The sequence below is a fragment of the Manis pentadactyla genome, chromosome 5 (assembly GCF_030020395.1).
Source record: "Manis pentadactyla isolate mManPen7 chromosome 5, mManPen7.hap1, whole genome shotgun sequence".
NCBI classification, from domain to species: domain Eukaryota; kingdom Metazoa; phylum Chordata; class Mammalia; order Pholidota; family Manidae; genus Manis; species Manis pentadactyla.
In genome coordinates this window covers 60,063,849-60,085,653 of record NC_080023.1, presented here as the reverse complement: position 1 = coordinate 60,085,653, position 21,805 = coordinate 60,063,849, and the positions used below count along the sequence as shown (strand labels likewise).

The 21,805-nt window shown below is 35.5% G+C and overlaps 1 protein-coding gene across 1 annotated transcript; it reads right to left on the bottom strand.

Annotated features, from left to right (window-relative positions):
• Nucleotides 1–721: 721 nt before the first annotated feature.
• Nucleotides 722–18,774, bottom strand: AFP (alpha fetoprotein). Its single transcript, XM_036927522.2, has 15 exons — nt 18,690–18,774; nt 17,845–17,896; nt 16,787–16,919; nt 14,569–14,780; nt 13,343–13,475; nt 12,436–12,533; nt 10,465–10,594; nt 8,187–8,401; nt 6,499–6,631; nt 5,860–5,957; nt 5,140–5,278; nt 3,214–3,437; nt 1,965–2,097; nt 1,212–1,266; nt 722–870 (listed from the first exon to the last, which is right to left on the bottom strand). Exons 1-14 carry the CDS (start codon nt 18,772–18,774, stop codon nt 1,222–1,224), a joined length of 1,830 nt encoding a protein of 609 aa, XP_036783417.1. The 3' UTR covers nt 722–870; nt 1,212–1,221.
• Nucleotides 18,775–21,805: the final 3,031 nt, after the last annotated feature.

The window sequence follows — 21,805 nt, the reverse complement described above, 5'->3', positions numbered from 1 at the left end:
AATTGGTCCCCTCTACCCTTGGATTCTCTCAACAATGGGTTGCCACCTCTGTAACGGCCATAATCCCGTTGCTGCTATTAGCAGCTTCTTCTCTACTGGGACAACTGGAGGACAGTGACCGCACCCAGAACAGAACCTGGCGGCCACTAAGTACTTAAGAGATTCTTGTGGAATAAGAACAATTAATTGGTGAAAATATTAATTACATTTAATCAAAACAACTACAGTATAGTTAACACTTACGTTTTAAAATATCTGTGAATAGAGAACTGAGCAAGATTGAAAAACTGAAAAAAAGTGACTTAAATTTTGATTAAAATGGGGAGTAGGGGAAGGGGAAAGAGTAGAGAAGGGCAAGGTCAGCAAGTGGTGACAAAATGTTAAATTTTGGTCCATTTTTGATGGAAGTTCTAAAAATATAATAATTTATTTTCTCACCTCCAGCTTATCTGTTAGAATACTTAAGTGGGCATTTAATGAACAATGTGCCCTGGCAGCCCTAAACAGTTCCTAACTTGGGAACACTTTTTTAGTTCATCTAAATAATCTAAAAAAAAGAAATCTACTCCTTAGTGTTGTAAATCTATCTTTGACTGGCTTTATTTTCCTACAGTAATCAATACTCAATGCTTTTTGACCAGAATCTGCTTCAGACAGTAAGTATATAAAACTATTTAAAGAAATTATTTATAAGTTTTCATAAATAAGGTTAGGAAAAGGGAACACTTGGATGTACTTTATTTCTATAATAGGGAAATCTCACATAAAAGTCTTCATCATTTCATTAATTCACAGAAACTACTAAGTCAGAACTAAAGGGAAAGATTCACACCAAACCATAAAGACTTATTTTATCTTCTTTTCTTCCCCCTGTAATATGAACAAAAATATATTAAGTATCAATTAAATGTAAGGGCAGAAGGTAATGTTCTATTATTTTATATCAGGGAAATACTACAGACAGGAAAGTCTTCTGGTGACATTCTCTGAAACCTTTGAAATACCCTAAGAGAATTTTGAGTTAGTTGAGCCACTGATTTAACATTAAGGGCATAATTTTGTTCCAGTGTTTTTAAACTAAACTTTTCTATTGGATTGCATTTCTTTTTAAGAAATGCATTTAATGGTAGCTCTTAGTCTACATTTCACTATGGATCAAATATCTGGGGAAAATGAATATTATATTTAACCTTGTCTGACTTTTTAGTTACCTGACATAACTTAAACTCCCAAAGCAGCACGAGTTTTTGAAATCAGTTTTGGACCCTGCAAAGTAAACAGAAATAGAAGGATCATATACAGAAATGGAGGATGGAGGAAATCGAGATCATACAACAAAGCACCCAAACTTTCACATTATAGGTAGTTAAAAAGAAATTAGCCAAAAAAAAAAAAAAAGGCTGAATACTGGAATATATTTTTAAAATATAGTGATGCTATATTCAAATATATACAGCAATATAAACTAAAGGCCTATACAAATCCAGTTAAAATTGCTAAATAATAAGATTAAGATAATTCCTAATTACTACTCTATTGATACACTAAGGCATAAATGAGTTCAAAAATATCTTCTATAAACATTCCCCCAATATTTTGTTTGCACAATTCATTTGCTATTCAATCCTTTTAATCCACTTACTTGAATTGATCAATCTTAGGCCAGATATTGTCTACATGATCATCAATTAAGTATATATGCAGTTTATAATTTTCTCTGCTAAGAAATAAATCAGAATTACTAATTCTTTTAAGATATTCTAAAGGCATACTTCTTCCTAACATGTAGCGAGAAAATTAGAATTATTTTTTAAATATCATAAAATCCTTCAATCTATTTCTAAACTTTATTTAAATTTCTCTGGCCTTACTTTAAAGCTATAGAGTAGAGGGATGTTCCTTTCATTATTCATTATGGAGAACTCCGTGCCAGGTGTGTGGACTGTGCCAAAGAGTGCGCCTACCTGTTCTGCAAAGCAGGCTTCCTCCTCTGGGCCCCGACAGCACATTTCCAGTAGGCCAGAGAAATCTGCAGTCACGGCCTCAAGCTGTTCCTCTGTTATCTGTGGCTTTTGCTTCACAAGGTTAATGAGAAACCTGTGATTTAAAGCAAAATAAAATACAAGAGAAGTCAGTTATGCAATGGTACTTTTCTAAAGCCTTCCAAGTAGAGAATTTTCTGAGCCCCAGCAACCCTCTGTCAGCCCTCACTCTGTCAGCCCAGCACCAGACTTCCCACATGTACCTTGCCTAATACTTTCATCAGAAAGACTGAGACTGGAAACATGCCAAGTGTTCCACTGGTCTGGATTTGTGCAGATTATAGGGGAAACATTATTTCATAGTTCCACTATATATACATGTAGTGAAATACAGTCTTTTTCTTACTTACTGTATGGAATAATACCCTTTCCATTTCTCTTTTCTGAAGTATGTCTTATCCACACTCAAAGGCCCAGATTTCCAAAGCCCTGCCATCCATACTTGTACCCTTGCCTGAGCACTGGCCCTCCTAATTGCCTGCACTCCTCACATAGCAATGTTTTCAGGTTGGAATTAATGTTAACCAGGAGAATAGGAAGTCTTGTCAGAGGAGGGGCATTCTTACTAAATTCTTTGGAGCATGACTTGTACTGTGATGGAGGAAAAAGGGAAGAACGGGGTTCAAAAATGAAGGAAAATCATTTACAAAGCAAGTGAGTATTAAAATGTGTGAGAATTTGGAGAACATTAATTTCATCGATTAGCATTACCATCACCATTAGAGAATGCCTCACACAACAAATTGAAATGTGCATTCCATTTCATAACACCACACTTCACGGTTGAATCAAATATTGTGGTTATTCTCTTTAAAGAGTAAACAGTGTAAAAAAAAAAGATGCAATGATGTTTTTCCAGCGTTTTGAAATGGTCGTCCCCAGATTTACTACTAAGATTTATCCTAATTCCCCAAATACTGCCAGTTTTTCTTCAATCCCCAAATATATCACGACAGTAGTTACAATGGGACTGTTCTTACAAACAAGAAATTGTCCTCCCTATTGAGTTTTTCCAGTCCTCTGTCCTAATGTGGCTATGAAGACAACTGAGACAAAACTATTTAAAGCTACTTTAAATAAATGCTTTAAATAGGTAGTAATGTTTTCCTAGTGAGCTCAAGCTATTTAATCTTGCCAGTCTCCTCCAGGCTAGCAAATAACAATTTCTTACTGTTGCTTCATTGTTTGCAGTGCTACACCCTGTGCTTGGCACAGTTCCTTATGGAAGACGAACTGGTCAGCTGAGAACGCTGGAGGAACATATGTCTCATCCAGCACCAAGCTGCTGAAACACGGTCTCCTGTTGGCATAAGAAGAAGTGCAGCACTGGCCAACCCCAGGGTTTACAGGAGTCTCACCGTGCCTGATGCACAATTGTCCTATAATAAGGTCAGCCTAGTTAGGAGACAGAGAAAGAAGAAGGCAAGGAGATTGAGCATTAGCCACAAAGTTGATCCAGGTTTCCAGAAAAATTTGCAATCATTTTAATACCTAGTACTTTAATCAGTAATACAGGAAAACTCACTGTCTGTGTAAGATCATGTGTTGGCACTTCATAGATTCTCATTTGTTTATCCCCTTAATTTGCAATAAACCTCAGCTTTTAGTGACAGACATTCCATAAGTGATGTTGAAGATAGTCCCTTCAGCCATTTGTGTCAGCAATTTGAAGCATGCTAGCAGGCACACTGACTTTCAAAGGAAAAAAGTCTGTGTTGATCCAGGCAATCAATACATGGCTTACATTTTCCATGTGTATCCAGTAGAGCTTTCCATTTTAATTTGGGGATCCAGAGAATCTCTTTCTAAAGGTAAGAATAGCATATACCTAGCCCCTTTCATATATATATATATACACACACACACACACACACACACACACACACACATATATATACAGCTAATGTGTAATCTAACTGAAAAGAAAAGGGGCCGTACATGTGGATGTCTTTAAGACTTCCCTAATGTAGAATCCTCCTACCTTCCACACATCAGAGATATTTCTTAAGCACCTAGTAAAACCTTGTAATAAAGGCAGCATGTTTTGTGTGCATACTATGTATCAGGCCTGTGCTGAATGAGCTGTGCAAACTACCATGTAAGAGAGCTATTCTATGACCACAGTACACTCCTTATTCTCAAATGTCAGATGGAAAACCTCAAGCTTAGTAAAGTAACTAGCTCTCCCAGTGTGACACAACTAAGAAGTGTTGAACGTGGGATGGAAATGTAGGCAGGAGGCCTCCAAACCTACACTCCTGAACTATCACAGCATCCTGTGTCCATGCATCCTCCCAACATGTGGAATTCAATAACTGATCAAGATGACGCCTGATCAAAGAAAATCTCCTTTGATGCCTAATCTTTGGTGAAAATTTCCAAAACATGAAGACTAACTAGCAAGTAAGTCTCCATCATCAAAAAAAAAGGGGAAAAAATAGATAATGGAATTTTTCACAATTGTGACTTTAAGGGTAAAAAATGATGAAAAAATTTCAACCTATAATTATATGTAGAGCACTAATGACATTAGGAAGTAAAGATTATTGGCATTACTAACTGGGAAGTCATTTTACTATTCAGAACATGGGGCTTAACCCTGCTGTCTACCCTACACCCTGGTCAAAGGGAACAAATTGTTCCTAATATCACAGTAAAATTAGATTTATCACAAAAAATTCCCTAATATCACTACAAAAGGCAAAATATAAGTATGGATAAAAGGAAAATGACTGATTTATCAAAGGTAAAGCTTTTTTTTCTTTTTTATTACATTAAAGTAAGTAGTGAACAAAAAGAGGAAATCACAAATTAAATGATGCGTTGGTCATTCTATATTTCCTGTACATAAAGCTTGCCTAGATATTGCTAAATAAATGGACTGCACTTTGACCAACAATTCTAGAAGGACAGGAAGGACAGTCACATGCCAACCACTCAGAGCTGAATTCTCACACCCCCTCCAATTGTATCTAATCAAACAATTCCAGTAAAACCATCTCCACATTGGTTTTTACCATTTCCCCTAAGTGGGAATTATGAGGCTATTTCCAGTCAAACAGCACAGAAACAAGACGGGACTAAACAAAACACTTACCGCTCCCTCACCACAAGCCAATCGTTTGTCCTCACTGAATTGGCAACAAGTGGCTGCTGTGGCCACCATTTTCTTGGTGAAGGCCATCAACTCAGGTGGGGTCAGCTGAGGGGCTTTCTTGGTGTACGCAACAAGAAATCTGAAAGAAGCATTTGCCACCAAGCCCTTCTGAGTCATTCATGAGTTCTTGCAATCCGCACTCCTCAAGACCCTCTTTTAGTGTCAGAAGACATGAAGTCAGCTTATTTGTTTCATCCACATGGTATTTGGACTAAATTTTGTGGTGCATTTACTCCAGCAACCACTCCCTTTACTTACATGATACCAACATCTCACAGTGGTTAAATGCAGTCTCTGGGCGGGTAGGCTGACTCCTATTCCCAACCTCAAAAGTTTCATTGATCTTAACTTTGATCTTTTGGTGATTTAACTATAATGGATTAAAACAGAATGGATATCTTTTCTGAAAAGCTCTGCACAGTTCAGTGAGCCCAAAGCCGGTGCTACAGATCAGACTTTACAGGCCATTCTTCTTGCTACCAAAAAGATGAGAATGAGGGTGCCTACCACCTCAGAGGAAACTGGGTGATCAAACTACACTGACTTCAGTCTGAAACAGGGGCTGAAATTAGAGTAGCTGTGAGTCACTAATTTAGGTTTGTATTTCCCTCGCTAGTTCCTAAGTTAAAATCACTACAAATACTGTTTAAAAAAACATACGCATTTTGCAGGTAATATTCTCCTAATTTCTGGAAGAGGCCACAGCTTCGCTTTGCCAATGCTTGGCTCTCCTGGATATATTTCTCTAATTCTTCTTCCTGAAAATACAATCATTATTATATACATTTTTTTTCCTCTCTTCCAGGACATATAAATTTGTGGGTAAAAATTGAACAATAATATTTTATTCTGTTGTGATACCAATCTTAGAGAAACCAACTTTAGAGGTTTTGTTTTTTCACATTAAAGATGGTAAGTGTGAATTAAAAGAATTAAAGCAAATGAACTTTGGGGAGATTAAGTTTAAAACTTTGTGAATCATAGACTTCTTTGATAATGGATTCAATCTTCGGATAAAGGATTATAGTTCTTTCTGTACCAATTCTTGCCTTTCTGAAGCAGTTTAAAAATGAATTCTTTTTTTATGTGCATCAAAGAAGTTTGTTTTTACATTTTTATTTCTGAAGATAGCCACTAGTTGTTGACTACTAATTAATAACTACCTAATATCTAGATGACTACTTAATACCTATAAGTAGCTAACTATTAGTTAATAACTAGATACTTCTAAACAAACAGCATTATGGATGATATCAATCCAATTTTTCAGGTTCTCCCTAAAATGCTAAAGCAATTTACCCCTTTATCCTGGCATTCAAGAGGCTTTTCAGACTGGGAACACTTCTCCAGTAACTCCTGGTATCCTTTAGCAACTCTTAGAACTACTGGGACAGCAAGCTTAGTATGTCTTCTTGAGTATTCATAAGTAAATCTGAAATATGTGTGAAAAATACCATGTTATGGGAATTAGAGATGATTTATTCTGTTTTATGCAATGTAGAAGTTAAAATTAAATAATAAACCTGGAACCATTAATACAAATTATAATCCCTCAAAGTGTTCTAAAATGGTATTTTGTTTTATTTGGCACTCTGCACTTTGACTTTTCAATTATTTGATTTCACATTCATTCATTCAACACTTTCCCCAGCACCTACTGTGTGCAAGCATTTCTTTAAGCAGTAAGGATTCAATAACATATGAGAGAAAATGCCTGACCTCTCTAAAGCATACATTATAGGGACATAGAAAGAAGAGATAGGTCATCTAATTTCAAGAGTGAGAAATCAGTGAAGAGAACAAGAGAAGATAGAATAGAGGGAAAGGGATGACACCTAATTTGGTGCATGTGGTCAAGAAAAATCTCGTTGGGCAGCTCTTTTGGAACAGAAGCCTGGGTGGAGAAAACCACGTGAGTGTCTGAGGGAAGATTGTTCTCAGCTGAGAAAACTTCTACTGCAAAGAACCTTTCCAATTGAGGAACAGCCTCTATTAAGCAAACAGTTAATGTTGGGTGTGTACAGATGTGTAAACTTAAAGTTAATTCTTGGATTTACTGATTGTATTCCCAAGTTATACAAACAGGTGGTATTTAGTTCTGCCACCTATAAATTGTTAGTATGAGTTTCTTCAATCAGGACTTTGTTCTCATTTGCCTGATTTTATTTAGAAGTGCAAACAATGTGTGAATGTCTAATCTGAATGTAACAATAGAGTAATATCCTCAGGGACTATTAAAAAGAAAATTGGGCCATTATTTTCATTACTACATTAGAAGCAGACTCTTAAATCTAAAGACACTTGAATGTCATTAAGTATGATACCCTCAGAGCTACAAAAATCCCTTTTCTAATAGTGTCCATAGATACAAACGGTACAATAAAGGAAAATGTGTTAACTTGACTGCTTGCATCCTTTAAAGGCAAATAGAATGAGAATGTGTCCTATCAATTATATTACAACAAACTACTGCAAATGTCTCTAAAGATGTTCTGATTTCCTTACAAAAATAAACATGTATTAAATAACAAATATGCTGTTCCAATTAAAGCCCTTCTATCTAGCATTGTCTATTGATTATATTTTTGAGAAAAGTTTTAAAAACATGCACAATGAAAAAGCACACTCTTAATCATGAGCCCTTCTTATTAAAAAAATATCCACATTCTACTTGGAAGGTCATTGGTGGTCTTCATATGAATAATTCATACAGGAATGACAATGCTTCTGATTCCAGAGAAATTGATACAAAATAAAATATAGCCTCACAAGCAAGCCAGTTAATAATAGCAACAGTGAAAGTCTTATCAGTATACAATCTTATTCCTTATCCCCTCGCTATCTGCTTAAATATATTGTGCCTCAGAATATTCTAGCATTATCCTCACATACTGAGCTCAGACAGCATAACCATCACCCCCCATTTCAACAACACAAAGCTCTCAGCTACATAATAATCATTTGTTTGAACATTTACAATGTGCTACCTTGCCATGAAGATATCTTTTTCCCTTGAAGAAAACTGGTTGAAATCTCTCTCTCCTAAAAACCTTTTTAGATTTGGAGATAAGCCTTCAGGTTTGTCATCATTTTCTGCATGAATTATGCATTGACCAAGTTCAAGTGCAGGCAGTTTGCAGCATTCGGCAATTTTGCTTGACAGAGTATCTTGTTGAAAACATAGGTAGGACATAATTTTTTCCTGTAATAGAAAAGTAAGTGTAGCATTTAACGGTTTATTTTTAATTCAGGACCTCAGGGCCAGTTCTAGGAAGGAAGGAAGGAAGGAAGGAAGGAAGGAAGGGAGGGAGGGAGGGAGGGAGGAAGGAAGGAAGGAAGGAAGGGAGGGAGGAAGGGAGGGAGGAAGGGAGAGAGGGAGGAAGGGAGGGAGGAAGGGAAGAAAGAAAAAGTCCAGGAGAAAGGTGGGGAAGAAAGCATGAAATGGAACTAGGGCGGGAAGCAGAGTGGGTGGGCCAGGGGAGAAGAAGGTGGAAGGAAGGGGGGAAACAAAGGAAGGAAGAAGTTGAAAGAAGGTATTTTACCTTGTCTCTCATTTTAGTGCCTTCTCCCTACTTTGCCTTTCTTCACTCCTTTCTACCTATCTCTATATGTTCGATTCTTCTTTTCATCACAGCTAAGACCTATTTTAATAAGGAGCTTTTAAAAGCAAGAGACAAGTGTATTTCTCAAACCGAATGATATGCACATAGGTGTGTATCTTTCTATCAGCATCGAAATTTGCTGCTAGATCTTTGCTGTTGTCTACACGGCGAGCAAACTTTCTGCATTATCAGAACAATCCGCAGTGACGGGCCATGACCTCCAGAGGGCAGTCTATAGATAATGAAATGGCAGGACACCTGAGAGGTCAGAAAGCAGCAGAGCTTACTTGTCCTGTATGTGATCCAGCCTGTATTATTTCAGTCCTGTCACAGGACTAAAAATTCTGTGCATGCTCAGAGGGACAATTAGAACCCATTATTCACCCATTGAAATACAATTTACACACCATACTAAAATTATTTTTTCCACTTTAAAGGAAGGGTGGTTATGACCTTCAAAAATTGAAAAACAGTGTTTTTAAAAAAATGACAATACAAATTAGTAAAATTGTCAATTAAAACTGAGAAAATTGAACTCAAAGGAAAACTTATTACTGTCCCTAATATGCAGGTAAATACTTCTAAAAGGAAAAGCAAATGAAATAGAAAAATCTGTCTTTAGGGCAGCCTCCTCTCAGTTCAGCTTCCTCCACTCATCACACCAGGATTCTCTGCCTGGACTCAGTGGCTGTCCTCAGGCCTCCCCTGCAGCCTCGGCTTCTTGCTTTCTTGGAAGACTATCTCAGCCAAATTGTCATGGGACTGGCTGAAATGAGTGTTTTATCCTCTCTCAACTTTCTGAAAATCATGTTCCAGCCCTGGTTTTCAATCCATTTGAATATCTAAAAGCAATAATTTTAAGCCTCCTTAGAGAAGAAGGTGTATCACAGGGGACCAAAGAGGAAACAATCTGGGGCTATACGAGCCTCTTACACAATATCTAGGAAGTTCAGGATTGACCCAAAGCCAACCAATGTCACACTGCTTAAATGGTAACTATGGCATGCTCAAGGGTTCTGCTGTTGGGGTTTTTTGGATTTTTTCTTTTAATTCTCCTAGAGCCCTTTATTCACACCTCTCTTTGGCAAGGCTAGCTTTCTACCTTGTAGAACAGTTTCTTGTATTATTGTGTTACATTCATAGAATATAAATGTATAATCCATGCCTTCCATGTGCCAGGCATTTTGCTGGCAGCCCATGGAGAGTAGTAAACAAAAGACAGTCCTCATGTGTTTCATGTCTCCTATCAGACTATAAATTCCTTGAAGTCAGCTTGTCTTCATACCGAGTGTCCCTCACAGTGTCTAGCACATAAGAAATATTCAATATGTATTTGTTAAATGAAAGAATAAATGGGTGGAAAACAGATATATTAAAAGTAAAAAGTCTGCACCCCACGAACCTGTGTGGAAGCCTCCTGAGAAGTTACCACCTCCTTTCGAAGTAAGAATGAATGGGTGCTGGTCTCAGGAGAGCATCTCTCAAGTGAAAGCACAATCAACAAAAGATGCTTTAAATTTTACTATCAAGAAGTCTGTAACTTCACTCAGTCAGTGAGTTCCCATACCCCATGACCAATTCAAGTCAGCCTTCTCCCATTCAGAATAAGAGCGAAAGAAAAAAGAGAGTGGGAATACTCTATTTAGGAAATAAAACTCTTTACCCCATCATGAAGACACTCCAGCACATTTCCTCTGCAGCATTCCTTGTGTACATGGGCCACATCTAGGACCAGTTTCTGAATTTCAGTAAAATTAACTTTGGGAAACTTCTGACTCAGTTTAGTAACAGTTCTGAGGGAAGAAGGGAATTAGAAATCAATCTCACTTATCTATCAAAATTCAACAATATTTATAGAATATGACTATAGTTGCAGCTCCAGAGAGAAAGAATTGAAATGTTCCTGTTGTTTAAAAAGTAAAAAAAGAGTGGTGTGTCTTTATTCCTGCCTAATCTTTCATGGCAGTGGCTCTCTGAACTGTCCCCACCAATGGTTTAGAAATGATTTATTTTGCCCTAAAAACTTTCCTGTGAATTGCAGTAAAATCTTTTTGCTGTTCCTCCCCAATGCTGGGCACTTGCGATTATTGTAGTGAGTGGGTGAAAAAAAAAAAGTAAAAGGATAAACAATCAAGAAATGAAACATTCCATGAGAATAATATTCATTTTTTAGCTGGGAGAAAAAAATAGTTCAGAGAATACAGGGAGTGGTGCATATGTGCAGATCAATTAAATAGGTCAAGAAAGTAGAGCAGACCAAACATTCTGATGTGTCATCATGCTAAAACATGTAGTGTGGCCCAAAAGGGAAGTAAGGAATAAAAATGCTTGTTCCTTCGGCACATTGCTTAAAATTTTAAGGGATGCTAGGTCAGACCACTACCATTACTCCCTAGAGTAACTGATAGTGTTCCTGCTGCTCCTGAAGAAGATGGATTTTCTTTATATATTTACAACAGTTAACTTAAGTCACTTAAGGAGAGCAAATGACTAAGTCATTATAATACTGTCCTGACTTATATTTTATTATGAAGATAATTTTATATAAAGCAATTCATAAATTAATCTTTCAGTTTCTAAGGGGTTTGGAGGGTAGTTAAAGTACAATCTGACCTATTTGAAGAAGAAATTCAGTCACTTGGAGTTAACCCCATGACTAAACACCTTAATCTAGGTTTGTGCTATGTACAGTATTTTTAAATGTGTCATTTAACAAGCAAATAGACTTGGAATTCATGTACTAATACTCTTCAACTAATAACTCAGAGATTGTCCTATACTAGAAACATTTTCATCTTAAAAGTGGAAGAATACTTTAAACCAGTTTTGTAATTTAAAATTTTCTAGTTGCCACATTAAAAAGTAAAAAAGGAGCGAGTTAAATTCACATTAGTAATATGTTTTAACCCAATAAATCAAAAATAGTATTTCAGTATGCCATCAACATAAGAACCTATTAATGAGATATTATACCTATTTTTTCATACTAACTCTTTGAAGTCTGGTGTATATTTTACACTGAGGCACAGGTCCTTATTCAAGCTGCCCAGGAACTATGTGTGGTCCATGGCTGCAACTCCAGACCATGGGTAATTCTGATTCTGATTCCTGACCTCAAAGTCCCATTGGTCAAATTGAGATAACTAGCAATCACTGACATGGTGGACAAATAGGTGTAATGAAAATAAATCATTATAAGGACCTAGAAAAATGGGATTCTGATGACCAGCAATGTGGGCTTCGGTAATGGCTATAATCCCTCGGGGCCTCAGTTCAGTCATGTGTAAAATGAAGAGGTCGAACTATTCAATAATCAAGAAGTTGATTGTTCAACTGTTTGGGCTTTTTTATATTCCTCTTCATCCTAACAACAAAGATAGAAGATAAGATAGGAGTAAATGACAGACTGACAGTCTTCTCTAAGTAGTATGCCATCTAGGCTTTAATAAGGGTTAAACAGCAGACTGATTTGGGCTTCATTCTGTTCCTAGGATGTCATGATTTCAATCACATCTGCTCTCATCAAAGTAAAGTTTGTCCTCTCCAATAGCGACATTGAGAAGGATGAACTCAAATGTCCAAAATGCTAGATTTGCAAATCTCACCTTCTCCCCTAGCTAGAGCTTAAACTTACATGGCTCGCAAGGTTCGGGATCCAAAATTTCTCATTACTGCACATATATGTTGATTTAACAAGCTGCTTTCTCTTAATTCTTTTGTAATTGATGCTGCCTAGGCATAGAAGAAACAAGGTGTCTAGAAAGGATGTATTTCTTTCACAGGCTCTAATAATTAGAAAAACAACATATATAGATAAAACATGAAAGTCTGAAAATTTTTTATTAAAAATTATAAATGCAATACATTTTTGCAAGACTTTATTCATCCATTCTTTATAAAGGTTGGTTTATATACACCTATGCCAGACAGATTTATTCAAAATATTTGTGAACAAAAACATTAAACTTTCACCCTTGGAATAATGAATAACGAACTATGCTTTTAAACAAATTGAAGCCCAATAATGTCCGCTCAGCTGCAAAAAGGAAGATTGCATCACAATCTAAGAAAACTATCCATACCTCTAAACCTAAGTATCCTTGTTTGTCAAATGATAATATTTACACCTCAAATTTGTTCTAAGGATTAGAAAAAATATTGGATATAAGCATTTGCCATAGTTCTCTTCTGCTTTTTTCTCACTCCTCTGCTCCTCGTTCCCTCCTCCTACTCATTCTACACCATCCTCTTGCGTATCCTTGTTTTACCTCTTACTCCTTTCTTTCATTTACATTCCCAGCTCTACTTCTGCCTTTTTATCCCACCAAACTCACTCAATAACAAAATCATTGTTGGCTGAATGAATAAATTAAAAACAACAAATTCAGGTGTTTTAGTCAAGGAATATCAGACTGCTGAAATATTCTCCATTCTATTGAAAACGATACTCCACACACATGGCATATTTTTAAGTTTGTTGGGTTTCTATGAATCATAGCCAGATTAAAGTATTGGTTCAGATATCCATACAAATATAATACCTTTGTTTGGAAGCATTCGACTGCATTTTCAGCTTGGCAGCAAGGTGGAATTATTTTGTCATAGTCAGCAGCCAAAGAAAGAATTGTAGGTGCATACAAGAAGGGGTGCCTTCTTGCTATCTCATAGATGTATCTGTGGAATGAAAAAGAGCTGTAAGATTTACAAACACATAAAAATAGGACTACCACTGCCTGAAACTGGACTCTGGAACTTGTTTAAAGACTCAGTGAACAGTCCTTTTTTTTCCCACATGCTGTTAAAAATTTTCCTACCTAAAGATCTCCAGGGAAAAAAAATTCTGACAGCTGATATCATATTCTATTATGGGAATAGAATAAACAGAAATGCTGTCTATGATTCTTATAAAAATGTCCTTTGCAATAAGTCTATTCAGACATGTTTCAGGGGTCAGCAAAGCCAGCCCTCCAGGAAGTAACAGAGAAAGGTGGAGTCTTTTCTACTTAATGCAGAATGTCATGATCACTGGCCGTCTGCACTGCAGAGCTGTTGTCAGGGCAGTCTCTCCCTTGCTCTGATCTGGTCAACAACATGGAAGTAGGAAGTGACTTAAGGGTTAGATACTGGATTTCCCATCAGAGGACCTGGGCTCAAATCCCAGCCTGGGAATGTGCTAGCATTTTGCCCTCATCCAATTCTTAACCTTCTAAGCTTCAATTTCCTCATCTGCAAAATGGGAAGAATAAGAATGAAAAGGAAGAAGGAGATTCTGAAGCCTGTTTGTGAGCATTAGTCTGAGCACACGTAAGCACATATGTTCCTACAACATCCTAAGTGCACAAAAATCACTAGCCATTTTTATGTGTCTTAAGCATTCCTGGATCTCTAACATTTTTTTATTTCCAGACAATTTGGTGAACATGAGAACACTAAATATTTGGCTCCAGAAGGAGTCATTTTTTTGTAATACTAATACATCCTTGGCAAGCTAAAATAGAAAGATTAGGAGTGAAAAAACAGTGTATCTCAAGAGACTAAAGGAACAAATGATGTGTCTGGTGTGTCCTCTCCTGCGTCTGTCTAACACACTATGGAAACAGTTACACTCAAAGTAATTTATCTGATTTCCTAGTGCAGGACATTAGCAGATGCAAGGCCAAACATTGTTTTTCACTTTTCCATGTTCTGTAAATTGCAGAAATGCTAGATTCTGCTCTATACTGCTCCTTGTCTTGGCTTTTAATCCACCTTGAAATCAGATCCTTACCGGTTCATGAACATGCCCCTGTTTTCTTCATAAGCTTTACAACTCGTAACAGGTTCTGGAACCTGGAAGGGTGGAATGGATGCTGGAGTGGCCTTTTTATGTGCCAGTAAACAGGTAAGTCTTTCTTCTTCACTTTGGCTGCAACAGTCTGAAAATCCATACTTTTCAGGAATTTCCTTCTCATGGCAAATTTCTTCCAGAAAGGCAGATAGCTAGAAGAAAGATTTGTTTTTAATGAAAGACAGCTAAATTTACTTCAGAATTCTGTGAGACATGTGAAAAAATTTCTACTATCCCAAATCGTAGCAATATAATTAAGAAAATAATTCTCCAAACAAATTCCAACATACTTAGTTTCTGACTGATGAGGGCTTTCTTTGTTGCCTTTAGAGAAATAGAAATTTAGTTTCCAACCTTGAGTAATACACTATTAGAAAAAAAATGTATTTTATTTTAAAAGGAAAAAGGTCAAGCAATATTACATTCCCCCTCAAAATGCGAAATATTTAATTTTCCTGATTTTTATAATTTAATGAAATATTAATTTCCCCTGTTTTTAGTTCCCCAACAATTTTATGCCATAAGCTTTTTTTGTATTTAAATCACTTCTCAGACAGATATATGTTCCATGTGGCATTGTTATGATAAAGCATTGACCTAAAATTGGATGCTATTAAAATCAAAATAATTTGAAATGAGATAAAAATAGCATCAACCACTTTTGAGTTGTAATTACAGATTTAACTGAAATGCTTTTAAATTCATATTTTAAATGTTAAAAATTCATTGCTGCCATAATTTTACCTAAATCAGATGTTGACACCAATAGTCTGAAGAAGGCCCCTGAGAAATATATTTGTTTTCTTCACCTCATGAAAGTTTTTATTTAGCTTTTATGAAGTGCTAACATTTAGAGAGGCTAGGGAATCTTAAGTAAGACTTCCAATTCCCTATCCACATAAAAATAATGCCTTTAAGTTTACAATGATAAATCGCCAGTCTGTGACTTCACCCTGATCCTTTCATTGGATGTAAAGTTGCAATGTGGAATGTATTTGCTTAATTTAAACTTGTTTTTAAATTATCAAGACAAGCCAAAAACAGAGATGCAAAACAGGAATTTTTATTAAATCATTAATTTTAGAGTTGGAAAGTACTTTCGATCTTTTAAAGAGCATCTCCTCTACAATTTCCAGACATACTGTCTTTTGGCCACTTCATCAACCCCACCATGACAGAGGATTCTTCTGGCATTTTGTTCCTAACTGACTGGATAGCTCTAATCATTATAAAGTCTTAGTTCTTTTCTATCTTGAGATAAACAATAATAATTACTATCTGTTGATCTACTACATGAAGATACTCTTATTAAGAAAAGTATTCACTGTTTATCTACAATTCAAATTATAGTGGGCTTCATATTTTGTTATTGTTCTTTGTGTTTGCTAAATCTGGAAGCTCTAAATATGTGTAAGGTGCCTCAAATTCACTATACTGTAGGGTATAGTGTAATGAAGCCACTAAAGGTGTTAGTTCTGGAATGTGATGGCCTCATTTAAATCCTGCTTCTGGGCTCCCTTAAGAAAGTTACTTAACCCTTCTGTGCCTCAGCTTCCACAACTGGAAGATTGGCATCTATCTCCTAGAATTATTGCAAAAATCTAATAAATTAATATTTGTAAGTAAAACTGATATCTGCCAGTAAGCTCCAGCCAGTCTCTTGGCTCACTGGAAATCCATTCTGATTTATCAATGTTATGCTCTATGTCATAACATTTAAATTATCAGTGGGTATGTACGCTCCCTAGAATAATGCTTATCACATTTGAGTGTTTCATAAAAATTAACTCCTACTATTGTTATGTATCAATCTCCATTGGTTGGAAGCTATTATTATTCTTTATTTTAGGGATATGGAAACTAAAGCTCAGAGTTAAGTGATAGGTCCATGGTCACCCACAGGTACTCTTATTTCACAAACTTAGCTCTTAGTCACCATGCTAATATTGTCTTTTTTTAATAGATGACCAATGTTTTCTCTTCTGCCCTCCTCAGCATTTCAGAAATAATTTAATCCCTCTTTAATACAAGAGGCTTCAAATATTTAAATGTATTTCTCATGCTATCACTGTATCTTGTCTGCTGTATGCTAAATCTTGGTCAATTATCACAGGGTCTTTTATTATTACCATTATCATTATTACTATTATTCACTCACCTGGCTTTCTAAACACCCTGCAGGCTGCTCACTGCCAGTGGATTTCTCAATTACAGTAAATACATCTTTCACCATTTTGTTTATTTCTTTATAAGTGGCTTCTTGAACAAACTGAGCAAAAAATATGGTAGCTCTGAAAAAAAAAATAGGAATGATTAAAGAACAGACTTATATCAAGCTTGTTTTTCCCAGGTATTTGTTTGTTTTTATTCTAAGCTGTGACCTGTTTAGAGTGTGCAATTTGCTAAAAAATTATGTGGAATTAGGTTTTAGTCATCCAGGAGGAACTGTCAGTCTTCCTCTTGTCCCCTTCCACAATAAATATACACATGTCTGTTAAAAATCAAAGTAAATGAATTTTCCGTAAGAGTGGTTCCTCCTTTTGCGGTCACCCACCCACTGCAGTGCAGCCATAACTGAGGGTAGCTATATTCTTTACAGCTAAATTCTTTAAGCAAAGAATTTGTTTTTAGACCTCTGCCTGTGTCTACTTCCAGCACAATTAAGGTCTGATTTGAGACTCTAAGACTACAGTAGTCATGGATCGACTCAAAGATTGCTTCAGCGTGTTTCTGTTGGCAAGCAGAAGCAGTAACGCAGTACTTAAAATTCCACCTTAGACACTTCAAAAAGGAAAGGTAGCACTCAAAAGAAAGACATACTCTCTACAGAAAACAGAAAATAGTTTTCCCTCCTATTATTTGCTACTAGGATTTAAATAGTGTTCAAAATAGAAAATACTGTGGTATCATTCTTTTGATACTGAGGAGAAAAATTCCTGAATTTATATGTAGTTAACACGATCAGACCTTAATTTTCAGTTTCTAAAATGTGATTTGGTTTGTCCCATGGAATTTCAAGGAGTCTAGAGGTTAACATCAACAGCATGGGTCACCCTCTTCAATATTAATTTGATATTCCACATCAATAACTTGACATTGTCCAATTTGGTTTTGAACTTTTAAAAACCCATAGGGCTATACAACTTCATTCAATTACCTAACTAAAATTACCATCACTTTGCATTTTTAAAGTGCATTTATACAAGCAAAACTTACAGGTCGACTAAATTCATCTCTGCAGAACATTGGGAAGAATCCAATATGGAAGCTGGAAAGCAAAAAAAACTTCATGAGAAATGGTGGTTTCAACTGCAACCGAAAAGCCACCATTGTTACATATAAACATTACTATTTAAGTTAGGACTATGCAATTTTAGAACTGAGATGATATTAGGGATCATCTATCCATACATCCTAATTTTGTACTTAAGAAAACTAGCAACCTAAGGAATCAATTTAATAAGAATCATTTACAGTAGACCGAACACTGAAATCCAGATTTTATGTCTTCCAATTGTTTGGTTTTCCCCTTTACTATGATGTTCTAATTGGCTTGGAGATCAAGTAATTAAATATATATTTCAGTCACCCCTTTGAAAATGATTACACCACAGTTTGCTTGCCCATTTGTATCCCTGTCACCATTTCTTCTTCAAACAGTCAAATAAGGACCCATTTTTCTGAAGTAAACAATAAAAATGTTATTTATTTACCAGCCTGAAGGGGTTTTACATACACACACACACACACACACACACACACACACACACGCACATATACATACATCAAATGTTAATATGTACTCCAATAAGTAATGCACAAAAATTAAATTCAACATGGAGCATACAAACCATTCATACATACTGTTAAATACTGCCATGATTTTTTAAACCTTTAGTAACAACATAAGTTTATCATTCATTTAAAGATATTCACTAAGTAAATATTTTTCCTCTGTGTTGGATAGTAAGTATGATAAATACATTAAAACAAATGAATAAATGCAAATTTGAGAATTTTTATATAGAAAGAAGGCAAAAAAGAAAAATGAAATGTCTCACCTATTCCATATGCATTCTTATGCATTGTTCTAGATTCAGCAAAATTCAGTAGGAAAATTAAAAAAATTGATACCACCCACTTCATGGTTGCTAGCTTGTTTGTTGGTGGTGATGGTAGGGGAAGAATATTGAAAATCATGCTGAAATTATTTTATACCCTTCTCAAGAATTGCCTGTTAATTAGTAATCTTTTGTTAGCATATAGGTATATATGTTACCTTATTTCCTAAGGTTGCAAATGGGACCACTTGCCAATAATTAACAGCATAGGGATTATTTGCATTTTATGTTCAAGGACACAGGCCTCTTCAGGGAAGAAGAAGGAAAAATACTTGCAAATTCATTCAATTTGCAAATTAACAAATATTCTTCTCAAACTATAGGGTATTCAAAGAGATTTTTCCATAAATTGCACAATAATTAATTCCTTTCAAATTAAAAAGCGAATGGGGCCATAAAGAAAAGACTCCAGACTTTGTATGAAATTCAACTAAATGTATAAATTCATTTAAAAAATATTAATTGAATGCCTTATCATATGCCAGGCACTGGACCCTTGTTTGACCAACTAAGACACTTCATTGAATAATACATTGCTTGATTATGATGTTGTTGTTTAGCACAAAAATCCTTTTCACCTGATTTGTGTGTCAATAAAGTCCATTTTTAAGTATTTAGTATGCTGTATGTTGCTTAATACAGAAAACTTAGGGCACAAACTCTGATTAGCCAAGTCCTATATCATTTTATTTGTTGTAAAATAATTTTGTATGTATGTCGAACTGCAGATTAGGTTATCTGCACTATTTATTTGAGCTCTCAAGATGATTATGTTAATAGTAAATAAAGAGCACTTACAAATGCCACCTCATTCTAGGAGTGGCTTACCTCATATCTTCCCCATCTCTGAAAGTTCTAAAATCACTGGAGGAACTTAAAAAATTCGCAGTGCCTAGACTGTACCCCAGAGCAAATAATTTAGTATCTTTGGAGGTGAGACCTAGATATCAGATTATTCTAAAGCTTCACAGATTATTCACTATTCTAAAGTTAAGATTAAAAGCCAAATGGGCAAAAGTAGGAAATAAATAAATAAGGTATATTTATAAAATGGAGATGAGGGAACTTACTCTATAAAGGGAATTTTCAGCAAAGTTGTCAAGGAACACCATTTTAAGAGACAAGCAAAAAAGAGGAGATTTGAACCATAGTTTGTCTACGAATTGCAAATAATCCTTGATCTGTATGTGTCATTGTTCAAAGTTTGGTTCTGAGTTCACAGCTTGCAACTCAAAGACCTTTTAAAACAAATTTACACCTCATCCTAAAATAGCAGAGACTACAAAGCGAAGTTAATAAAAATCATGTTTGTGGTTTGAAACCATCCCTCTTGTTATGAAAGGGGACAAGATTGTGGTAAGGAAACCAGTTAGGACGTTTTTGAAATAATATAGTCCAGTAAGAGTCCCGGATAAGAGTAATACTAATGGTAAATGAGACTTAAGGATGAAGTTCAGTGATATGAGCTAAAATCAAAGGGACTTACTTACTGAATATATGTTCAGTTTTGGATCTATTGACCTTAAGACAGAATGGCCAGTTTGCTCAAACAGTACTGGTTTATGAGTTGACTTAGTGTAATTAATTATTAAGCAGAACATGTTGGTTTGCATGTTGAAGTATCCTTAAGATGTACAAGTGGAGAAGTTGATGGGCAGCTCAATAGTGCTTCCAGTCCTTTGGAACAAGATTAAGGCTGGAGATGGAAACTGAGGTATCAATTTATAGACTGCTGTTATAGCTATGTGATTGAAAGAGAAAGAGAGAGTGTAGTAAAAAGAGGCACTGTGAGGGGCACCACATTTTAAGAGACAAGCAATAAAGAGGGGCTTTGAATCAGTTTGTCTACTAATTGCAAATAATCCTTGATCTGTATGTGTCATTGTTCAAAATTTAGTCCCAAGTACACAGTTCACATCAACTGTTTTCCATTCTCCAACTAGAGAATATGTTCTCTAATTCTGATTCTGTTTATATTCTCATAAATCTAGGAAACCGCTCAGAAGGAACATACCATAATGAACTGGATTTTGGTATTAGAATGTAATCTTGGCTGTGCCAATTATTAGCCATGTGACTCTAGGCAAATAATATAATTTCTCTGATCTTTGATTTTTCTCACATATATAATGAAAATGATATTTTCTGTTTTTTTTAATCTAGGCAGTATAATGTATTTAAAATGTTTGATAACCAACAGACATTTTTTAAAAATAGCAATAATTATTATCATGATTAGTGTTGTTATTAAGTGTTAAATATTAGATGTTCTCTTCTTCAAAGAAGTTAAGCTATATATGTGGTTGCTAGAAAAATGTCTTCTCTACAGTCAGTAAAGGGCTGCCTATTCTTTCTGGAATCTATTTCATTTTTTTAAATTGAAGTATAGTTGATACACAATATTATATTGGTTTCAAATACACAACACAGGGCTTCAACAGTTACTCACATTATTAAATCCTCACCTCAACTACTGTAGTTACTATCTGTGAACACAGAAAGATGTTATATTCATTGGCTATATTCTCCATGCTATACTACTATGCCCATGACCAACATATATTATGATTGAGAATTTTTGTGCCCTTTTATCTCCCTCACTCTTCTCACTCACCCACACCAATGCCTCCCCTGTGGTAACCACCAGTCACATTTCTGTTTCTTTGAGTCTACTGCTATTTTGTTCATTTTATTTTGTTTTGTTTTAAGATTTCACAAATAAATAAAATTATGGTATTTTTTTTCTCCATCTGACTTACTTCACTTAGAATAGTACCCTCTAGATACATCCATGTTGTCACAAATGTCAAGATTTCTTTCTTTTTAATGGCTGAATAATATTCCATTGTGTATATGTACCACTTCTTCTTCATCCATTCATCTATTTGTGGACATTTTTGTTGCTGGCATAACTTGGCTATTGTAAATAATGCAGCAATAAACATAAGAGTTCATGTATCTTTTCATATCAGAGATTTTGTTTTCTCTGGGTAAATTCTTAAAAGTGGAATTACTGGGTCAAATGCTATTCTTATTTTTAGTTTTTGAGAAACCTC

Coding starts and splice junctions, on each gene's coding strand:
- AFP (XM_036927522.2), bottom strand. CDS start 18,774: ATGAAGTGGGTGGTATCAATTTTTTTAATTTTCCTACTGAATTTTGCT. Junction 5,279..5,859: donor GAATATTACCTGCAAAATGC/GTATGTTTTTTT, acceptor TGCTTCTTTCAG/ATTTCTTGTTGCGTACACCA. Junction 2,098..3,213: donor CTGCAAACAATGAAGCAACA/GTAAGAAATTGT, acceptor TTTAAATCACAG/GTTTCTCATTAACCTTGTGA.